This window comes from Arvicola amphibius, chromosome 3, assembly GCF_903992535.2.
Source record: "Arvicola amphibius chromosome 3, mArvAmp1.2, whole genome shotgun sequence".
Classification (NCBI taxonomy): Eukaryota; Metazoa; Chordata; class Mammalia; order Rodentia; family Cricetidae; genus Arvicola; species Arvicola amphibius.
In genome coordinates, this window is record NC_052049.1 from 171,472,465 (window position 1) to 171,492,821 (window position 20,357).

General features: G+C 46.9%; 1 protein-coding gene across 1 annotated transcript in view; it reads right to left on the reverse strand.

Moving 5' to 3' along the window:
* The window catches only part of Nek11 (NIMA related kinase 11), a 216,193-nt gene that overhangs the window by 55,609 nt on the left and 140,227 nt on the right, over positions 1-20,357 (reverse strand). The window contains 1 exon segment of the mRNA XM_038323431.1: positions 7,535-7,695. Within this exon segment, the coding sequence (XP_038179359.1) occupies positions 7,535-7,695 (161 nt within the window).

Consider the following 20,357-nt stretch of genomic DNA (forward strand, 5'->3'; position numbering starts at 1 on the left):
TCTATTTCAGTGTTTATTTTATGTATTTCCTGGCTGCCTGCACAACTAGATTCTACCCCGTGGGCATTCATCCATCTATTTTTCATTCATGCATACACCCCCCAATATCTACTGTGAATTTACTCTGTGGCAAATATTCTTAAAGGTGCTGTGAGTATAACACTGACCTTCTATCTCCCCCGAGTAAGGACACAGACCTTAAGTGAAGGAACTGGAAAACAGTAGTGACTTGGATGTTGAAAAGACTATCGAGAAAAAGAAAGCAGGAGGGCAGAAGAGTGAATGCTCGGGCTAGTGAGGGGACTTGGTTTAATGTAGCAGAGCCCTCTACCATAAGATGACACATAGCAGAGACCTGAAGACAGGTGCCTCTAATATTCCTAGTGCCCCTTGTGGGAAGGACATAACAGGCTGCTAAAGACACACACATGTCTGGTGTTCTCCAAGAAGGAGGCAAGTGTGAGTGCAATGGCACAATGGGGGACCCTCAGGGAGAGGAGATGAGGGACCACAGGGAGATGATGGTGATGAGGGTGGAGGAGGTGGGGGAGGACCTGTGTACAGACTCCGAGTGAGATGCAAGGGTGCAGAGAGGGAGAGGGAGAGGGAGACGGAGAGGGAGAGGGAGGGAGGGAGGCAGAGAGAGAGAGAGAGAGAGAGAGAGAGAGAGAGAGAGAGAGAGAGAGAGAGAGGATAGCTGGAAGCTCTTGTGAAGCTCTCCAGCTGACGTTACAAGGGTAGAGATACTAAGCTGTGATCACATGGTGTGCCATGAAAGAAAAGTCCATAGATTTTGCTGGTGGACTGGATATGAGTGTGCGCGGAAGGAGGCAAGTGGAGCTTGACTCAGGAGGGGCTGCAGAGGGCCGAGGAGCTCCCGTTCAGACATGCTGAGCTCAGGATATCTGTGAGAGGGCCATGACTTTGACCTCTGCTCTTGGCTACATGACTACGCACACAAGTCTAGGCTTCTAGAAGACAGACTGGTGACTGGAAGACCCATCAGCACAGCACATCACAGTTAGTACTAAGCACATGAGGCTGAAATGTGCACAGGCAGGGCTGCCTGTCGGCTCTCTTCCACACACCCTGTGCCTCTGCCACCGGGGATGTGATATTAGGTGGACACACAGGGCAGGGCTGCCTGTCGGCTCTCTTCCACACACCCTGTGCCTCTGCCACCGGGGATGTGATATTAGGTGGACATACAGGGCAGGGCTGCCTGTCGGCTCTCTTCCACACACCCTGTGCCTCTGCCACCGGGGATGTGATATTAGGTGGACACACAGGGCAGGGCTGCCTGTCGGCTCTCTTCCACACACCCTGTGCCTCTGCCACCGGGGATGTGATATCAGGTGGACACACAGGGCAGGGCTGCCTGTCGGCTCTCTTCCACACACCCTGTGCCTCTGCCACCGGGGATGTGATATTAGGTGGACACACAGGGCAGGGCTGCCTGTCGGCTCTCTTCCACACACCCTGTACCTCTGCCACTGAGGATGTGATATTAGGTGGATGCACAATTAACAATCCACTTATTTTCTTTTCAATAAGCTGTATTACTAAGCAATTGTCTACTGTTCTGCAAACCATATCCACAATAGTCCTAAGTCACAGAAGAAACCTAAACGACACAGTGACGCCTCTTTCTGCACACTCAAATTGCCTTGTGGACCTTAGCAGGGTCTCACTAGCAACTAGGCCCTTGCTCCATCCATAACTCACGGGAAGACAGAGGGTGCTGCTACCCAGTGCCAGGGGACAGAGCTACTGGCACTTCTGTGGAGCTGTTGTGGAATTAGGAGACTGAGATCAGAGTTCCTAGCTCACTGTTGGGGTTGCCTTCTGCCCTAGTGTACTTGGTGACAGGTACACAGAGCTACATCTTCTAAACTCCAAGCGCAAACCAGCCCTCCTGGCTCCACAACACTAAGTGCCTCCTCTAAGAACTGCTGACATGTGGCTGTCACCGGGTCCACATTTCAGGCTAAAGGCCTCATTTACTCTGCATTATTAAAGCCCTCTAGCTGTAGGTGCCTCCTAATAAGGCCCTGGGTCCCTACAAGTCAGGGCTTATAGGTTGCTTTGGAGTTTTGAAGACATCCACAGTATCTAACCACAGAACTCAGGAGACATGGATTGCAGTTTGGAAATGTAATGGGTGAGGAGGAGAAACAACCAAGTGGGGCTGATGAACTGATGGTGTGACATGGACCCAAGACAGAGGAATAGATTTTTCCAAGAGCCGCTGAGACCTGACTCCCCCTGCTGCACCCCATTCCTGGAGGTTCGGTGGTGTGGAAGAGGGGCCTCCAGCCAGTCCCTCTGCCTGGTCTTTAACAGCTTAGTCTCCTTACCCAACACATGCCAAGTGGTCTAGGAAGACAGGCCAGCAATCAAGGGAGTTATTGGGCCAAAAAGAGAAAGACTTTCCAACCCCAAAAGGAAGTCCTGTGACACACGTTTATTTTTGGCAGATGAATAATCTCAAGGCCAGTTCTAGATGAATCCTCATTTAAACTCCACAGAGCATGCAGCAACTTGGTCCTGTGTTTGATCCAGGATTTGAAGTCTTTACACCACTACCCATTTTCATGCATTTGGGTGCTGTCTTTACGTCCTAAGCATCTCTTTTCCTTCTTGTTTACTGACCTCCCTAGTAATCCCCCAGCTCTAGAAACAGCCTTTCCCAGTGAGGTCTGGGGATCCCAGAGTGGCCAGCAGTGAGCTATACTTTGTACTGGACGAGGAAAAAGGGATGGAAAAGGAGAAGAACCATGGCAGCAAAGCTAGACCAGGACAGGAGTGGAAACTGGGGCATCCAAGTCACTCCTGTGAACAACAGTCGCTGAGGCTACAGAAACCAGTCACCCTGCAGGAACGGCACACCAAGATGGACCAGTCAGCCTGCAGGAATGGCTCACCAAGCTGCTTGAACAACAGTCACTGAGGCTGTAGAGGCTGGTCACCACACAGGAATGGCACACCAAGCTGGAAGTATACCTTACACAACAGCAGTGCAGTTACTGGGGAAGAAATAGCTCAACTGCCTGCAATCGCAGGACAGGCCTCTTAGAAATGACAGTGACTTCTAACGTCAATGCAGGACAAAACACGTTGCCTCCTGTGTATGCAGTTTACTAAATTAGGTCATTATTGGAATGATTTTAAAACAGAAGGCAAAGCAGTGTCCCTACTGAGGCTCAAAGTTCTAGCATCGTCTATTTGAAAAATCACACTGGAAAATAATTTTGCAACCCTTAGCAGGAGAGAGTTGGGGTTAATTTACTTTTCACAATTCTGCATCTTCCCTAGAAGTGGCATAAGGTCAGCCTTGTATGTAGCTCGGCAATTCTATACAGTAAAGCGGGCCTTGGCTGCCTTTCCACTATAGCCTCTATCTGTCACTTCTGCCAGCACGGCTGCGCAGAAGATAGATCGCCTGTGGAAACAGTGGCCCGCTTGCAATAGGGCATCTTAGCTGAAACCCAGCAAGCCTCAGTTTCCTTGTGAGCTTCCTTATACCACAGTCACAGAAAGATCAAGATCAGGATTCATCAGAGGGGTCAAAGGACACGGAACTTTAACCAGGAACTTCCAGTCAATGAGGACTCAGAGCAGTTGCGAAAGCTGAGCCATTCCTGCCCAACACAGGACTCTTGCAACCATGCCAACAGCAGCCTTTGCCCTGTGTGGCCTACCAGCCTTTCCAAAAACTGTATAACCAATCCATGCTTCTTTCCTTCCCGTCCTTCCTCCCTCTTTTCTGTCCTGTTTTCATCTCTTCTTCCCTCGGAGATGTCTCATAACCTGAGGATCTCCCCACCTACTCCGCAGGGATATCCCTTGCATCTCTTACTCTGCCCTATCGTCTCTCCCAGAAGACCTCCGCTAGCCCAGAATATAAAGTACTGACCCATCAAAAGACCACCCCAGGAACATGAGCTGTGACCACTGTAGTAAGTATGAGCTGATTAAACCACTGGCTCTCCCTACAGCAGAAGCTGTGACAGCAACCCTCAGGACAGCCTGGCCCCCAGTGTCCTCAGAGGATCCTCAGGCCGTACCAGCACCACAGTGTATCTTCTTTTCCTAGTGCCACTGCTTGCTGGGAGAATGTCAAATCCAGAATGACTGGAGAACTTCCATATTAGCTGGAAAGGCAGGCCTCTGCAACCCCTCATCTCATGAAGCAAACACCAGGAGACTGAGAAGCCTTTTAAGGGAACCTTCAGTGAGAGCCTTCGTTACAGTCTTTCCTGCGAGAGCTGTGGGTCACTTCTATCGAGTGCTTTTGCCAGTGTTCTTGGTCATTTATTAGTCTTGGAGAGGGAATGACAGTCCAGGCAGTAAGGGACATGCAGAATTAATGACAACATGCACCAGTCTGCAGCCCGAAGGCTTGTCTGTGAGAACACATAGGTTACTGCTCAGTGACAGGTCCCACGGCTGCCATAGAGAACCTGTTGTGATGGCAGCTGTAAACCCCACTCTCTGGAGCGCTAAGAGCATGGTTCCAATCTGGTGGCCCAGACGTCACATTGGAGCCATCAGCACGATAATGGCTTGTGATAATGGCATTACTGATGCTTTGCTTAGCACAGTAGAGAGACAATAGTAATTGGGTGTTTCATTAAACTGCTTTGAAGGCAATGCTGCTTAAAGAGGCTGGTGCAGAGAACTTCACAATGAAGCCTGTGGCTGGTGTCATTCAGAAACCACTTCCTCCATCAAAATAAGAAAGAGGAATCAGCTTGGATCTGGTTATGCACAGAGTCCATGGGTGTATTGCTACTTCAGCAGACCCTAGCATGTTCAAGGAGTCAGGGGCAAAGTCGGGAAGAAAAGAAGCTATTTCAGAGACAGTCGCAAGCTTCATGCACTTCACAAAGCCAACAGTGACTGGGGTACCAGCACTGAACTCAGAAGAGCAACTTGTGTATTGTTGACACAAGGATCCTACAAGAATGGGAGGGTACCCAACACAGCAACACCCACCACCTCTGGAGAAAGAGAAACCATATCAAATTAATACCAGATTAAACTGCAGCTGTGATTATCTGTCCCTATCACAGACTGACCTACCATAACCCTCACTTCCATCTCTGTCAGACCATGCCTTGCAGAGTAGGGAAAGGCATTGGCCTGAGACTGACCACTCAGACTCGGAACCACAGCGTTGATCCCTCCCAGCTGTGCCACTGTGGGTGGGACACTTTTCTCCAGACACCCAGTTTCTTCACCTGAAAATGGGAAGAAGACAACATGACTCTGAGGGACAAAATACCACGCACGTGAAGTGTCTTTGCATCAATCACAATTGGTCATGTAATATGTGGCAGATACACACCCCAGAGAGCAAAATCCCAACCCTTATATTTACCATCTTCATTGAGAAAGAAGAAAGAATTTTTTAAAATATTGGAACTGTAAGGTCTCACTTTCACATTAAAGACTTTGGGCAGTACACTTTAAAAAGCAAGATAACCAATTTTTATAATAATGGCTAAATTACTGTGTATTTATTAAGTATGTAACTAAGATGTGAATCAGGATCTGATGTGATAATTAAGATCTGATCTGGGCATGATCGGAAATGCTTTAAGCTGATCACTCCATTTACCCTTCTAGGATAAGGAACCACTTTTCTCCCATTGTACAGATTAGGACAATGGGAGTGATTTGTACAAGGTAATAACATCCCATAGAAGTAGGAAGGCCTACAATTATTTATAGGCAATCTGAGTTCCCACGAAACACTGTAATAAAAGCTAGCCAGAGATGGCGCCTCTGGGGCCGGCAAAGTTCAATTTCTTGACTCGGCTGGTATTTGTAACAGATTTTATTTATGTGTGTTTCTGAATTGGCTTTGTTATGCTCACAACTATTTTAGATGATAATATTAGTAATCCTCATTTGATGAACTGAGCAAGGACTGGGTATGTGTTTGTATGTCATGTGTTCCACCCACAGGGATGGGGTGAAGCTAATGCAGTATTATGACAATATTTGTTTAGACTCTTTGTAGTGATGATGCAAAAGCAAATGGAAATTATATTTTTAACTTGCGGTAATAAGTACTTTCCCCCCAGAGTCCCTCAGGGAGAAAGAGGAATGGGTGTAAGGAACAGATTTATCGCAGCATTTGGAACCCCACTCTCTTCTGTCCTGCATTTTTGTAACGATTATTCGCCCCCTCCTCTAATATTGTTGTTTATATTCTCCCATGCTTTCTCTTGATCTGAACTTTTTCCTTTGTTTGACTCTGCTTTTTAAAATCATTTGCTTATTTTTATTTTATATGTGTGAATTTTTGCCTGCATATTGGAGCTGGGAACCAAACCTAGGTCCTCTGCAACAGTAGCAAGCACTCTTAATCATTAAAGCATCTCTTCAGTCCCAGCTTGAGTCTACTCTTATACCCTCCTGGTTGCCTTCTCTCTCCCTCACCTGGTCTATCGAGCTTGAGAGACATTTCTTATGGATTTTGCTTAATATTAGGGTAGACTGCTTAGTGTTTATTCATAATGTCTCTGTGGTTGCCCATGGTGGCACATTCCTAAAATCCCAGCACTCAGGAAGTCAGTAAGAAAGTTGAAGGTTCAAGCCCAGGCTTGAAACAGTGAGAAACTGTTTCAACAATGAAAAAGTTGAATGACTTGTGTACAACTTCCTTTCCACTCGAGAAATCAAAAGAAAAAGGCACAAGCCAGTGTCATTTCTTAGCCTATCACAAACACTAGCTCACCCTTTCTAATAAAGAACTCCTACCACTACAGCATCTACACACAGAGAGCCAGTGCTGCACCAAAGGATGGTCCCTTGGAGGCTGCATTGCAAGAAGCTAAAAAGAACATTCTCCAGTTTCAGAATCTTTAAGTCTTAACTCCTAAATGGAATTAATCTTGATACACTTGTGTTTGCACTGAATTTGCAAACCGGCCTAAACACATGATTACAGGCAGGAAAGTGATAAAATACCCACTGTGCTGTGAAAGCAACACCGCGGCACTGGTGGACCACTGTGTAGAGGAGCTCCTCAGCGGGCAGACACCGCGGCACTGGTGGACCACTGTGTAGAGGAGCTCCTCAGCGGGCAGACACTGCGGCACTGGTGGACCACTGTGTAGAGGAGCTCCTCAGCGGGCAGACACTGCGGCACTGGTGGACCACTGTGTAGAGGAGCTCCTCAGCGGGCAGACACCGCGGCACTGGTGGACCACTGTGTGGAGGAGCTCCTCAGTGGGCAGACACTGTGGCGTGTGCCGCACGGCCTGTTCCCCTGCAGTGAGTCTGCCAGCCCTCTCCCTCCCGACAGAGTGCGGTCAGTCTGGTCACTTCATGGAGTCTACCCGCCTGCCCCCTGAAAGTAAAGACTTATTACACGGAGCCATTGTGGAGTTCCTAGTATTCCTGGGCTCCCTGATACCAACTCCAGGTGTCAGGAGTTGATATCAACTTCCTCTGCTCTTTCTTAGCACAAGTCCAGTCAGCACCTCGGACAGCAACATCGCCTTCTGAGAGCAGGAGGTACCTGTTGGTTTGTTCTGTAAGCAGGTGGGGCTCCCTTGTCCCTCATTTGTCCCTCTGCTTCTGAGAACACCATTTCTTCCTCCTGCTCCTCACTCTCCTCAGAACAGGAATCAAATGCATCGGCATAATACTCTTCAGCAACAAGCGGGTCTTCTGGGATCCCTGAAACAGAGAATAAGCAGCAATTGCTGTCATCGGAGTCATAACGGGGTAAGCTGGGAGCCTTGTGTACCCTTGGAGACTGGCGCTGACAGAGCTTCCTTGGAGCATGGTGCTGACTCTTAGCTTCCTGAAAGTGTTTGCTGGATATAGTCAGCAACTTGGCAAAATTAAACCAATAGAGAGAGGGACACTAACCTTTGAAGTTAAGAGAACAGAAGCATGGGACAAGAGTAAATAATCGTCTTTTTACATGAGCCCTTATTAAAAATGAAGGGAGTCAGGGGAAAAATAAAGATAGACACAACAGCAAGGTCTTGTTATGCAACACACAAAACTTTGTAGCTGAAAGAATGGGAAGGAAAGTGTGTTAATATTCTGGAAATTTTTTTTAAGAAAGGAAAGAAGAAAGAAAGGAAGGAAGGAAGGAAGGAAGGAAGGAAGGAGAAAGGGAGGGAAGGAAGGAAGGAGGGAGGGAAGGAGGGAAGGAAGGAAGGAAGGAAGGAAGAAGGGAGGGAGGGAAGGAAGGAAGGAGGGAGGGAAAGAGGGAAGGAAGGAAGGAGTGAGGGAGGGAGGGAAGGAGGGAGGGAGGGAGGGAGGGAAGGAAGGGAGGAAGGAAGGAAGGAAGGAAGGAGGAAAGGAAATGTCAGTAGTGAGACAAAGTAAGATGGGTAGGATATTTAACAACGACATTTGGCCAAACTGAGGAAGATATCACAACTCTTTTCTAACAGGCTCTGGATTCAGGTTTTTCAAATGGAGTTTGCTATGGCAGGCTATATTTACACCCACATAGGACATTTATTCAAAAGAAAAAAAGAAAAGATTGTTCATGTAAGCTGATGCCAATAAATCCAAGTTATTTGGCATGGTATCACTAGTGACTAAAATAGAGTTGTACCCATAAGAATATTGACAAAGAATGGCCAAGAATGGGTTGCATGGGGCATGGCATTATAAACTCTAATTTATCAATGGGGACTAGTAATAGAGGAATACCTTTGGGTGTGAGAGGAGGAAATTACATAAAAATACTCTACTGCAAGCCGGGTGAGGCTTTGCATCATTCTGACTTATAAACAGAATTATTGTTTTTACTTGCGACACAGAGTAGTGTTTTTAATACAGTGCTACTGTTTTCTATCTGCTGGGGGAGCATGGCATTCAGGGTCAGAGCACCAGGGAAGTGTGGCACTCAGGGTCAGAGGATGGGGAACTTTGTGGCACTCGGGGTCAGAGGACTGGGGTCTGACTCCTGCCTGCTTGTGTTTGAAACTCTGGGCAAGGTGATTACATTTACAGAGCTCAGGCTTCCTCAGTAAAATTAATATACAGACACTTGAGCCATGCAACTTGCAGACTCCATCATAAGCTGCTTATGGAAACATCTGAGTAATGTAACGGAACTTCTGCCCAATTTCTATACCTGTATAAAATGGGATTTTCATGAGCGGACTCCAGGATCCTCTGAAAGAGAACATTAGCAGACTTATCAGCAGAAGAAGACTTAAAATTTTAAAATCACACTTCATCTTTTGCGGAGTTTTGACATGCTGCCATGTGCATGTGGAGGTGAGAGGACAATGTGTGGGAGTCTACGCTTTCCTTCCACTGTGTAGGCCTGGGGATGAAAGCTCGTCATCAGACGTCCCTGCTGAGCCCCCAAAGGAAGACTTTACAATCTTCTCCTTATCTACACTTCCGCTGCAAACAAGCAAATAAACCCAAGAGGCTGCATAGTGGGATCAAAATTAGTCCACTGACAAAAATTACAACATTCCCAACAGTCTTTGACAGTTTCTAGGGTAGGGAGTATATGCTCTGTCTAGCCAGGAGGAGCTGTGCCACAGCACGAGACATATATGAGAACCAAATCTGCCACAGGATCTCTGGCTTCACCACCAAGCCTGTGTTGGGAAACCTGGTGGACAGAACTGCATGCTTCCCAGCTAACTCCCCACTTGCTCCTTCCCCCACCACAGCCCGAACCCCCATCTCTGTCAAATAGCCTGTTCTCTCATTGCCTCTCCTTCCCCTCCTTCCCAGTTATTATTCATTTGCTTTTCCGTGTTCTCCCCTTCTGCTCTCCCCGCTTCCCATTCTTTGCTTTCAGACTTGAACAGACATAGTAAGGCACGCTCACATCGCTGTCCAGTTTGCAGGGTGTGCTTGTATCACCTACACACTTAAACTCTAGGATTCAGACAGTTCTCGGGAATAAAGGCTTATACACCCCAAAGTCCATGGTTCACTTGGGTGTTTGCCATTCTAGTCAGTGTTTCAAAATGCTGTTGGCAACTCACGGGAACTAACTTCTCAGTTTACAGCTTGAAACACACTGGTTTAGATGCTGGCTTCTGCACCAAAACGATCCGCACATCCATCCAGACTAACAGTGGCTCTACCACACTGGGTACCAATTTAACTTTGTGCAGTCCAGGTTTCTCATCTAGAAAACATGGGTGATTATCAGCCTCTGGGGTTATTATGAACAATCAACAGTATAACGGAAACAAGGAAGTATGCCCCCTGTCATGGTTCTTTACTCAATAAACATCAGCTGCTATCAGAGATGGACAGTATGGCAAACATCTTGAATTTGCCTGTTAATGCCCAATATTAGGGAAAAATACATCAGACAATCCTAAGTATATCTCAAATGTGAAATTTCTTTATTTTAAATATAATTGGTGGGTGTGGATTTTCAGAACGGACTCAAAGGCACAGTAAGGAATGACTGATGCCCCCATTGGTTTTCTTCCTGCTGGCCTCCACGGGGACACCAGGGCACTTGATGCTCTCCCACCATTTGCCTGTTCAACAAGGGCCTCTATGTTCTCTTCAAACAGCTCAGGAAGACATGGGATTCTACAGTGAAAGGCTAATTAGTCAAATTACAGGCTTCATAGATTTATGGTCTTCATTGCAGTTATGACCGCTTTGAAGACAACCAATATTCAAATGAAGAGTGTGGCTGAGTTCAATAAGCCTGAGTAGGTCATATCTGTACCACCCAGACATTTTCCTCTTGCAAAAACAAACAAAAAAAAACATACACAAAAAAACAAACTACCATCTCTCTCCCCAAAACAGTGCTCACTGTACACAAAGACCCAAGTTCCTCACCCCTCGAGCCTAAAGGAAAAAAATGATGATATGGCCTGATTTATGCTTCCTGTGTGTGGCTCGTAGAACAGACTGGAGGACTCCGTCTGCAGCATCTCCTCTGGTGTGTGGCTCACGGGACAGACGGGAGGGCTCCGTCTGCAGTGTCTACTGTGTGTGACCCGTGGGAAAGATGGGAGGGCTCTGTCCGCAGTGGCTCCTGAGCACAACGCACTCCTGGTACTGCTTAGCAATGGAATTGTTTTCAAAAGAGAAAATCAAAACAAATGTCAGCCTGCTTCAACTGTGTTTGTCAAGCTGCGTGGTTTTTTGTAGTGAGCCCAATTTGAAGCCTTGTTCTGCTAAGGCTCATTTCTCCCGTCACTGAGGGAAAAATAGACTGTGATAAATCGCTTTAATTTCCTCACACCCTGAAGTCAGCCTCCTAACAGATGCAACTGGAATGGCATTCCAGATTTCTCTGATGCTGGATGGGCGGTAACAGGGCATACATATGAAGGAATCCAATAATGGCTGCCAAAGCTTGGACACCAGTGCTGCAAACCATACTGTAGAGAAAGGGTGGCCTTTTCCAGATCTTTCAGTCAAGACCTAGATAAATCCCTTCCAAGATGACTGAGTACTGGGGTCACCTATAGGAATTGTTAGTTAACACACATCACTACGCTCTAATTCCCAAAATGCTGACTTGATAGTTCTGGGTAGCACCTGAAAGTGCTCATTTATTTATCCAGTGTGTGTGTACATGTGTGTGCATGTGTGTGTGTGTGTGTGTGTGTGTGTGTGTGTGTAGAAGCTTCTGAATGCCTTGGAGCTGTAGTGACGAGCTGCGGGCAGCATTCCCACCAGGCTCCCAGCCGCCTGGCTAGCTTATGCCCCGAAATAACAACACACAGACTGTATTCATTTAAACACTGCCTGGCCCATTAGTTCCAGCCTCTTATTGTCTAATTCTCACATCTCGATTAACCCAATTTTAGTAATCTGTGTAGCACCACGAAGGGTGGCTTACCGGGAAGATTCTAGCCTGCATCCATCTCAGAGAGGAGAGTCATGGCGACTGCTTGAGGCATCTGACTAACTTCCCTTCTTCCCAGCATTCTGTTCTGTCTACTCCACCTATCTAAATCCTGCCCTATCAAAAAGCCAAGGCAGTTTCTTTATTAACCAATCAGAGTCCTCCATCATGGAGCAGGAGTTAATAGTTGGTTGTGGGTCACACAACATGGATGCTAGGAACTAAACTCTGGAATTCTGCAAGACCAACAAGAGCTCCCAACCACTGAGCCATTTCTCCAGCCCCACAATCTGCATTTCTCAGAAGATCCAAGCTGATGTGGATGCTGCTGGCCTAGAGTCCACACCCAAGAGCCGCCACTCAACTAAAAGTTCTTATGCTACACAGAATCACTTTAATGAATGACGTGTGATCATTCACAAGCTCTACATTTTCTGATCTTTGTGTGTCAAAGACAAAACATGAATGGAAATGAAGTACTTTAGAAGAGCTAAACCTGGGCTCTCAGTGGCCTCCATTGCTTCGGATCTCTATGGTATAAACAATGCAGCTGTTGCTACTTTGTTAACAGGGACACAGAATGGATGGTGAGCAGCTCAAAGTAAGTCTTTCTGTCAAACACTCTGCAATTTTAGAAACATACCCACAACTATTACTCCCTTCGATCATTGCATCTTCACATTAGACCAAAATGATATCTTTTGACCATCATTCAGGTAAGGAACATGAGGGCTCAGATAGGCCGATAACCAGAGAAAGATCACACAGATGCATGCATCATGAACATGAAACTAGAATGTCAATAACCTGAACCCTATTTCTGTGTTACTGCCATTTTACAGTGAGTGAGTAATTTTCATCTTTGCTGCTTGTATTCATTTGAACATTGCCTGGCCCATTAGTTCTAACCTCTTATTGGCTAGCTCTTACATATCGATTCAACCCATTTCTAATAATCTGTATCACCACTTGAATGTGGCTTATCGGGATGAGTCTAACCGGCATCCGTCTCTGAGAGGAGAGCCATGGCGTCTGCCACACTGCCTTCTTCCTCCCAGCATTCTGTTCTGTCTATTCCACCCACCTAAGGGCTGGCCTATCAAAAGGCCAAGGCAGTTTCTTTATTTAACTAGTGAAATCAACACAAAACAGAAGATACTCCTACATCAGCTGCTAAAACCACTTTAAAGTCATGACTAAGACAGAGAGCTGCTGAGCACATCCCTTACTAAACCTCATGCCCGAATCCCACAGGCCCACCAAGTTCAATGCCTCAGTCAAAGCTACCCTGGAATATGATTCCGCTCACTAGTAGACTACGGGTTTCCCCAGGTGCTTCTTCTGTCTCTCAGGGGCAGATGTCCATGATGTAGGCTGAGTTACTACCAGTGGAGAAAAGCACCGGCAGAAAGAAAGACCACCACAGCTAGAAACAAACATCTCCCAGACAGAAGTCACCAGTCTGGTGGGCTCCATCACAGTTAAAAATGTGTCCCGAACCCTCATCCTTCATTCTCACCACAGCCAGTGGGGCAGTCAGTGTCCCATCCCGTGAGAATACACAGCTTCTCTTACACAACCTGAAGGAGAAAATCTCCAAGCTTTGCTGATTTACTAAAAGTGTTTTTCATCAGTTTCTAAACTTCGCACTAATGTTGGCTTATTTTTCCTTTTCAATTTTTATAAACCATCTCTCCCCTGCTGTGACCCATGAGATGGTTCATTAAGGCTATTTTATTTGGTGAGTCGTCAGCTGGGCCTAGGACTCTATTCTCAGGGTGTCCCAGTTCCTGATAGCAGCCATCAGAACCATTCACAGGGCTCAGAAGTTGCAGAGAATGAAGGGCTCACTGCAATAATTCCAGGCCTCATTCCTTCTCTTGATGAGCCTGCCTTTTACTGACACCACGGGTCCATGTGGAAGTCCCAGAGAGGCAGTTACGCCACACTTCAAATGGCTGCTGCCTCTGTGTTTCATGACAAAGAGCCCTTTTCTGGGCCTGCGGGAAGGAACTGCAATTTCCAATCGCCATAGCATTTAGCAGGTATGGTGTCTGTGGTGGCACATTTGCTAAGGAACAGTTTAGACTGACGTACAGTCCAGGGGAGAATGGGGGATACCCCCAGTGGAATGAGCACACTCACAGGCTGAGGGAAAAATGCATGCTCCGTATACCTTCCACTCTGCAAAGGTCCCCACTCTGCCTCCATGGTCTTACACAGTGGGCTGCAATTCTTGCTGAACACACCAGCTCTTCAGTACCCCCCGATTGCCCACAGGACTCAGTACAGAAATCTCAGTCTGACCTTTCTGTCATTAGGTAGCAAGGAACCTGCTTTCCAAGTCTGGCCTCTTAATAAAGAATTTAACAGCTTTCCTTTACAGACACAGGGAAAAGGGCCTTTGTTGGTTGGTCCAGGATCCAGGCAGACGTATGTGGGTAGGTGAGTGAGTGTGTGTGTGTGTGTGTGTGTGTGTGTGTGTGTGTGTATTGGGGGGTTATGTGTGTGTGGGGGGGTTATGTGTGTGTGGGGGGGGTGTCAGAGGGGTCATGCCTTAACATTGAGCTGCATGCCCAGCCCTGCCTTACTTTCCTAGTGCCCTGTAGATACTTCCCTCAGAGACTTTGACTCTATAACCTGAATCCCTCTGTGTTCTCTGCACTGGTCTTTTGCTTTCCAACACCATTCCTCAAATGTGCTACTCCTTCTCGAACGTTCCTATCAGGATGGTAGCTACCAGCCAGTGTAGTTACTTAAATTACAATTGTGAAGGTGACAAATCAGTCACAACTACATTCCATGTGCTCAGTGGTCACTAGGACAGGATTTTAGGGCACTCCCAGCAACATTGTGGATAATTCTCTAGACAGCCTGGCTACAGAATGTCTAATCTCGACTGCTCCCCCTGCTGGTCAACAGCCCTTAGCTTTAGCACTGGGTGTGTTTATTTCACTTTTCTTAGCCTCTGGTTCTCCCAGGGCAGCACACTGCCGGCCATGACCAGTTCCCAGGCCCTGCGGAGGAATATGAAAGCCCAGGTCCGGCACTGGAATCGGTGGGAGGGAAACGGTGACTCCACCTCATGCCAGCCCTGGGCCAGAGCCACACTGGGCCAGAGTCACCATATGGACCTCTCAAGCCTAGAGATGATTTCTCCACCTCCTTTTACAGAGTATCCACACAAAGATCTCTGGTAGATGATCAATCCCACCCTCCACCCCAGGGAAAGGTGCTCCACGGAGCACCCGAGTCCCACCGGAGGCGACCTGCCACACGGCATAACAGCAAACAAGTGCACCTTGTCAAAGTCTCACCAACTGCACACAGAAGCATACAGCCAACACAGTCTGTTTCCAGTATTGGGGGTGGGGTGTGCTGACAGCTGCTTGGTTTTGCATCTCTCCCATGCTTTCTTCCCCCACATAACGAGCTATAGGTGAGTACCCTGACCTTTGCTAAAATAAACCCTCAAAACTAGGGCTAAAATTACCTAGGCTGATTAGCTTAGCCTACAGCATCACACATGAGACTGTGAAAAAGAAGTGATTTTCTTAGCCAAAATGCATATTCATGACCCTTCAGTAGGGAGAGCTAAATGAAGGAAGGATGGTACCTTTTATACACTTACAGGACAGCAGCTTCTACCGCTTTATTCAAAGTGACATCTCTATATTTGACCGAGTTCACTGAGGGCCCTTCGTTCTCCCTAAACACACAGAAAGGATGGGAAGGAGGGGAGGGAGAAAGAAAGGAAGAGAGAGAAAGGGGTGGGGAGGGCTGCAAGATCGTTTTGGAAACGAGTCTCCCTTAAGGTCTAGAGTCTGATTTTTATGTGTCAAACTGATTTTCCCTTAGGCAAAACTATAACATTTCTCCGAATTTATTCTTTTGCTTTGGAGAGCAAAAGTAAAAATAACTGGCAAATTTTGTCTTTTTTCTACCTGATTCAGAGAAAGGAGCAGGAGCTGGGATAGCCACTCTCTCAAGGGGAAATACAGGAAATTTCTCAGTGGCCCTGAAGGAGTGGGCACAATGGCTGTGTGCCATTTGCTGGCACATGACACTTACTTCTGAGACTTTAAGTAGCCAGGTTATGTTCTTTGGGCCTTAGATGTTTCATCTATAACACGGGGCTTGGCAGCCTGAAACTCGAGTCTGAACTAAATGACCAAAGGGCACTCTTCCGCTCTAAGGTGCAATAATTCATGGCTTGAGGAGGAAAGTATGGGTCGACATCGCAGTCCCTCTGGGCTTTTAGAGCCGAGCACTGTGGAGAATGTGACTCAAGCTACAGAAAAATTATCTGTCACAACCCTGGAACCCAGGAAGTCTAAGACTAAGGTGATGGCAGTCTGGTGTCCGGTGAGGGTGGCTGTCACTGTAAACAGCCCTACCCGTCACGCTCTCACACGACAGGGAGCATCTTGTGTCTATTTTATGTCTCTATTTACAAAGGTATGAGTATCAAGAGAGCTCCTGTCTCACGACCCATCCACCTCCTGAAGCTCTACCTCTAAACAAAATCCCACTGGAGAGTGGAAGGGGAGACAGGTATGCAGAAAGTCACCTGGGACTTGGTAAAATTTGGATTCATGCATCTCTGACCTGCTTGAGGTGATGGAGATGCTGCTGCCTCAACCAAACCACACTGCAGGTGGCAAACAAACAAACGAATAAACATTGGTCTGGACACAGGATTATAACTAATACTTACATGGAGTTTAACTGTCTACACTGTTACAGACAATGGCTTCCCCCTCATATTTCGCTCTGGCTGTGTTTACTCATTAACAGTTTCTTTTACATACATGAAGTATATCTGACAACTTGCTGATTGGCATAGAGAGAGCCTTGTGAACCATCTAGGATTTCCCCTGTAACGAAATGCCAGGTCCATACTCTCTCTTTTCCACTTGTCTCCCGCTGGCAGCTCCTCTGCTAATGCACCAACTGGAGGCAGAAAGAAGCTGCCAGAAGAGACTTGCTGGTGCAGGACATTCTCGGTTCAGCCACATGAAACCTTAACATACATGATGAGCAGGGATCAGAAAGGAGCGCACAGGAGAACCTGCTGCCTGGAGAGTGTCAGTACAGCGCTCTGAAAAATTCTCCCTATCGCACACATCAATTAAGGCCCACATTTCTGACTGAATTTAGAACTCTCTGTCATAAGGCTGGTATTTACCTTTTTGTGGCTTGGTGAAAGGTTGATCGTTTCATAGGGGTTAAAGGGAGAGGACAGATTTCATTGCTATGAAATCTGGAGAGAGTTTCATTTTTATATTCTCAGAGGGTAAACAGGAGTGAAGTGTGTATTACACGTTTTATAAATCAATGACAGACAGGCAGATGGTAGAAGAGAGGGGAAGAAGGAGAGAGGGAGTGGGCAGAGCAGAGGGGGGGTGAAGAGAGAGTTTCAGGATGGCCTCCCATTGTCACAGCTATAGAAGCTGATGAGTCCAGAAGTCTACAGGACGGAGCATGGGGCATGCAGCAAACAATAGGCTAGAGACTCAGGGAAGGGTGAGTCCTGAACTCAAATCCACCAGAAGTCTGTGGCTGGATCCTTCCTCTTTGATTGGCTAAGACTCACTCGCACTATGCTTTATTCAAATCTACCGATTTAAATTTCATGCAATAAACATTCTCACCGCAACATACAGATGGGTGTTGGAGGAAACCTGGTTATTACAGCCTTGCCAGCTGAATTTGTAACAACCCATCCCAGGATCTACCAAAATCAACCTAGGTTCTGACCTAGAAAACGGAGTTGTCAGGGAACTCAGACCTCCCTCTCCGGTTGGAGAAGTCCAGATGACTTCCAGTACTTAGGAGCTCCTTGGAGCTGACTGACCAGGTGTGAGCAGGGGTGATACTCAGTCCTTAACAACCCCTCTATCTGCTGTCAGAACCAGTCTAATACCGTGCAAGCCTTTCTCTGGAAGAGTTCATAGGGAACTGCCTCCAACCCTCTGGCAAATTTCTCTTTTGCATTTGTTCTTACAAAATTCTTGTTATCTTCACTCTGGAGTCTTCAAACTTCACTGGTGAGCATCTTTGGGTTGAGATTCAATGTCCACCATAGGCAGAACAAGATCAACAGGCTGCTCTCCAGGTGTCTGGAGCCTCGTTTTGGCAGGTGGGATGCCCTGTGCTGTATCATCCCAGGGAGAAAGTGTTGGCACACAAGCTTGGTCAAAATCACGTTGCAGAAGCTGGTGGCACAGCAGTTAAAGAGCACTGGCTGCTCTTGCAGAAGACTTGGGTTCAGTTTTCAGCACCCACATGGTAGATCACAACCATCTGTAACTCCAGCTCCAAGAGATCAGATGCCCTCTTCTGGCCTCCGTGGACTCCATGCACACATGTGGTTTATAGACACACACGCAGGAAAAATACCCATAAAGTAATAAGATAAAATTTTAAATTAATTTAAAAACTCACTTTGCTTATTGATTACTGAGATAGTGTTAGGTAGGTATCCCAGGGCAAATGGCACACCAATAAAACCGCTAGAGACAAAACTAAAAACTATAAGCCTTCCTCCAGAAGATCTCTTACAATAACCAGAAAATATGTCCAACTTTTGGAAAAGATAAGTGTCTTGGATGAGGCTCTCTAGAGAATGTCTGAGAAGATTTTTCAGGCGTCATTTATCTGAAAGGCCCAGCAAAGTCTCACAGACCCAGTCTCGTGGATCTCTAGGGACAATATCAGAGAAGCAGTGGAGGTGTTCACAGAGATGGCCTCTATGGTCTAGGAACAGGGAAATAGGGGTTTTTACAGGTAGTTCCTTCCCCGTGAGTACTGGAAGAGGAGGCTCTGCTGGCCTGAGAATATCCTTTCCCCACAGAGCCAATGCTGAGAGACTGAGCACAAGGAAATGGTAAAGGGATCAAATGGGGGTCAGGTCAGGCGGAGGCAGGGGCGGGGGCTGCTGGATTTGGGGAAATTTCCCAACATTTGACTCCTATCCAGCTTTGTTGGATTGTTCCTATCTGGCTTCTCAACTTTGATGCTTCTGTTACACACCTCCACTAAGAACATATAAGGAGCATGGTGAGTCTTACCTCTACCCTAAGTGTGCCTCAGCTTCTCCCCCAGAACCACACCCCATGTGTTTCTTGTTCTTGATTCTTGGACTAAGTCTCTCCTGGCTTATCAATCATTTACATCTTGGTTCACCCAAAGGATCCTAACCCAGCCCCAGTGCCAAGCTCAAATGAATCTTCAGCTCACTCTTCATCAGGTCCTCCCAGCCCAGAATCTCCCTGAGCTCAGCACCGTGAATACCCTCCAGCCTCCCATCCGGTCTTCCCTTTCTTCCTGAATTGAGCCCAACTCTACATATTGGCTATACTTGCTCAGCCAGTGTTTGTTTACTGAATCTTAATTCATGCCTAGCTGATAATTTCCCCCCCAAGAAACCAGCATCCACAATCAAAAAGAAAACGTTAACACCATAGACTCTGGAGCCCTCCCCATTGGTATTCCACCCCTCAGTCCCTTAGAGTATTTGCGCACTGCCCCGACTGAATGCCACAAACAACAAGAAAGCCCAGGGCATGCCTACTGATTTGCATCAAATTCTATCTGTAAAAAGTGATTCTAAGTCATTCCACTAGAAAATTAATTTTTCCATCATTAATAAGTAAGGAGAAACAGATATGGCGTACACCCGCATGCTAATAGTGCTGAAGGGTGTTATTTCAGTGGAGTTGAAGCCAAGCTTCAAAGGGGGGAAGGAGAACATCTCGGAAGTAAGCGTCTTTCCTCATTTACATTTTCCAGGGCTGTCAGTGCATCTACCCATATGTTCAGAACACAGAGGCAGCAGGCAGAAATCAGCCTAGGCTGGGGGTCAGCAAACCACAGCCTGCAGGTCACGTCTGTCCTCACGCTTCTGCGCACCACACCAGTGGAAATCAGCCACGGTCTGTGTCATCTACCACTGCCGTCTCTCACCATCCAGAAGGGCAACAGCAGAGCTGAGTAACTGGGACAGAGGTGTATGTCACAAAGCCCGGTATTTACTCTCACTACTTAAGTAAGCTTGCTAGTGATGGGAAATACATACTGTATTGAAACCACGGGGTTGGAAGCAACCTTTGGTTTGAAGCCCTGCCTGTTCCCAGATCATCCACCCACAGAAAGATTGGAAATGTGATTGCATTTTGTCAACTGAAAGTCTTTCCCAAAATGTCACACCCCTCTGTGGCAAACAATTTACAGGGTGACTGGCTCATTAGAACTTCTGTAGTTGTAGAGAGTTAGGGTGTTGCAGGCCTGGAGCCGAACTATACGGGGCCATTTAAGCCCTCCTAAATGGCTACTTACAGCCTGTCCCTGTGTGTGACCTAATATTCCTGGGACCGTTTGGAAATCCTTTTGGAACATACGAACAGGCTTTAGCTTCCACGAACGCCAAGGCTAAGAGAGTCACCAGATAACTTGTGAGGCCTATAGCAGAGGCTTCTCTGCACTGTTCTAACTCGCCTACCTCTAGCGCCAATCTAAT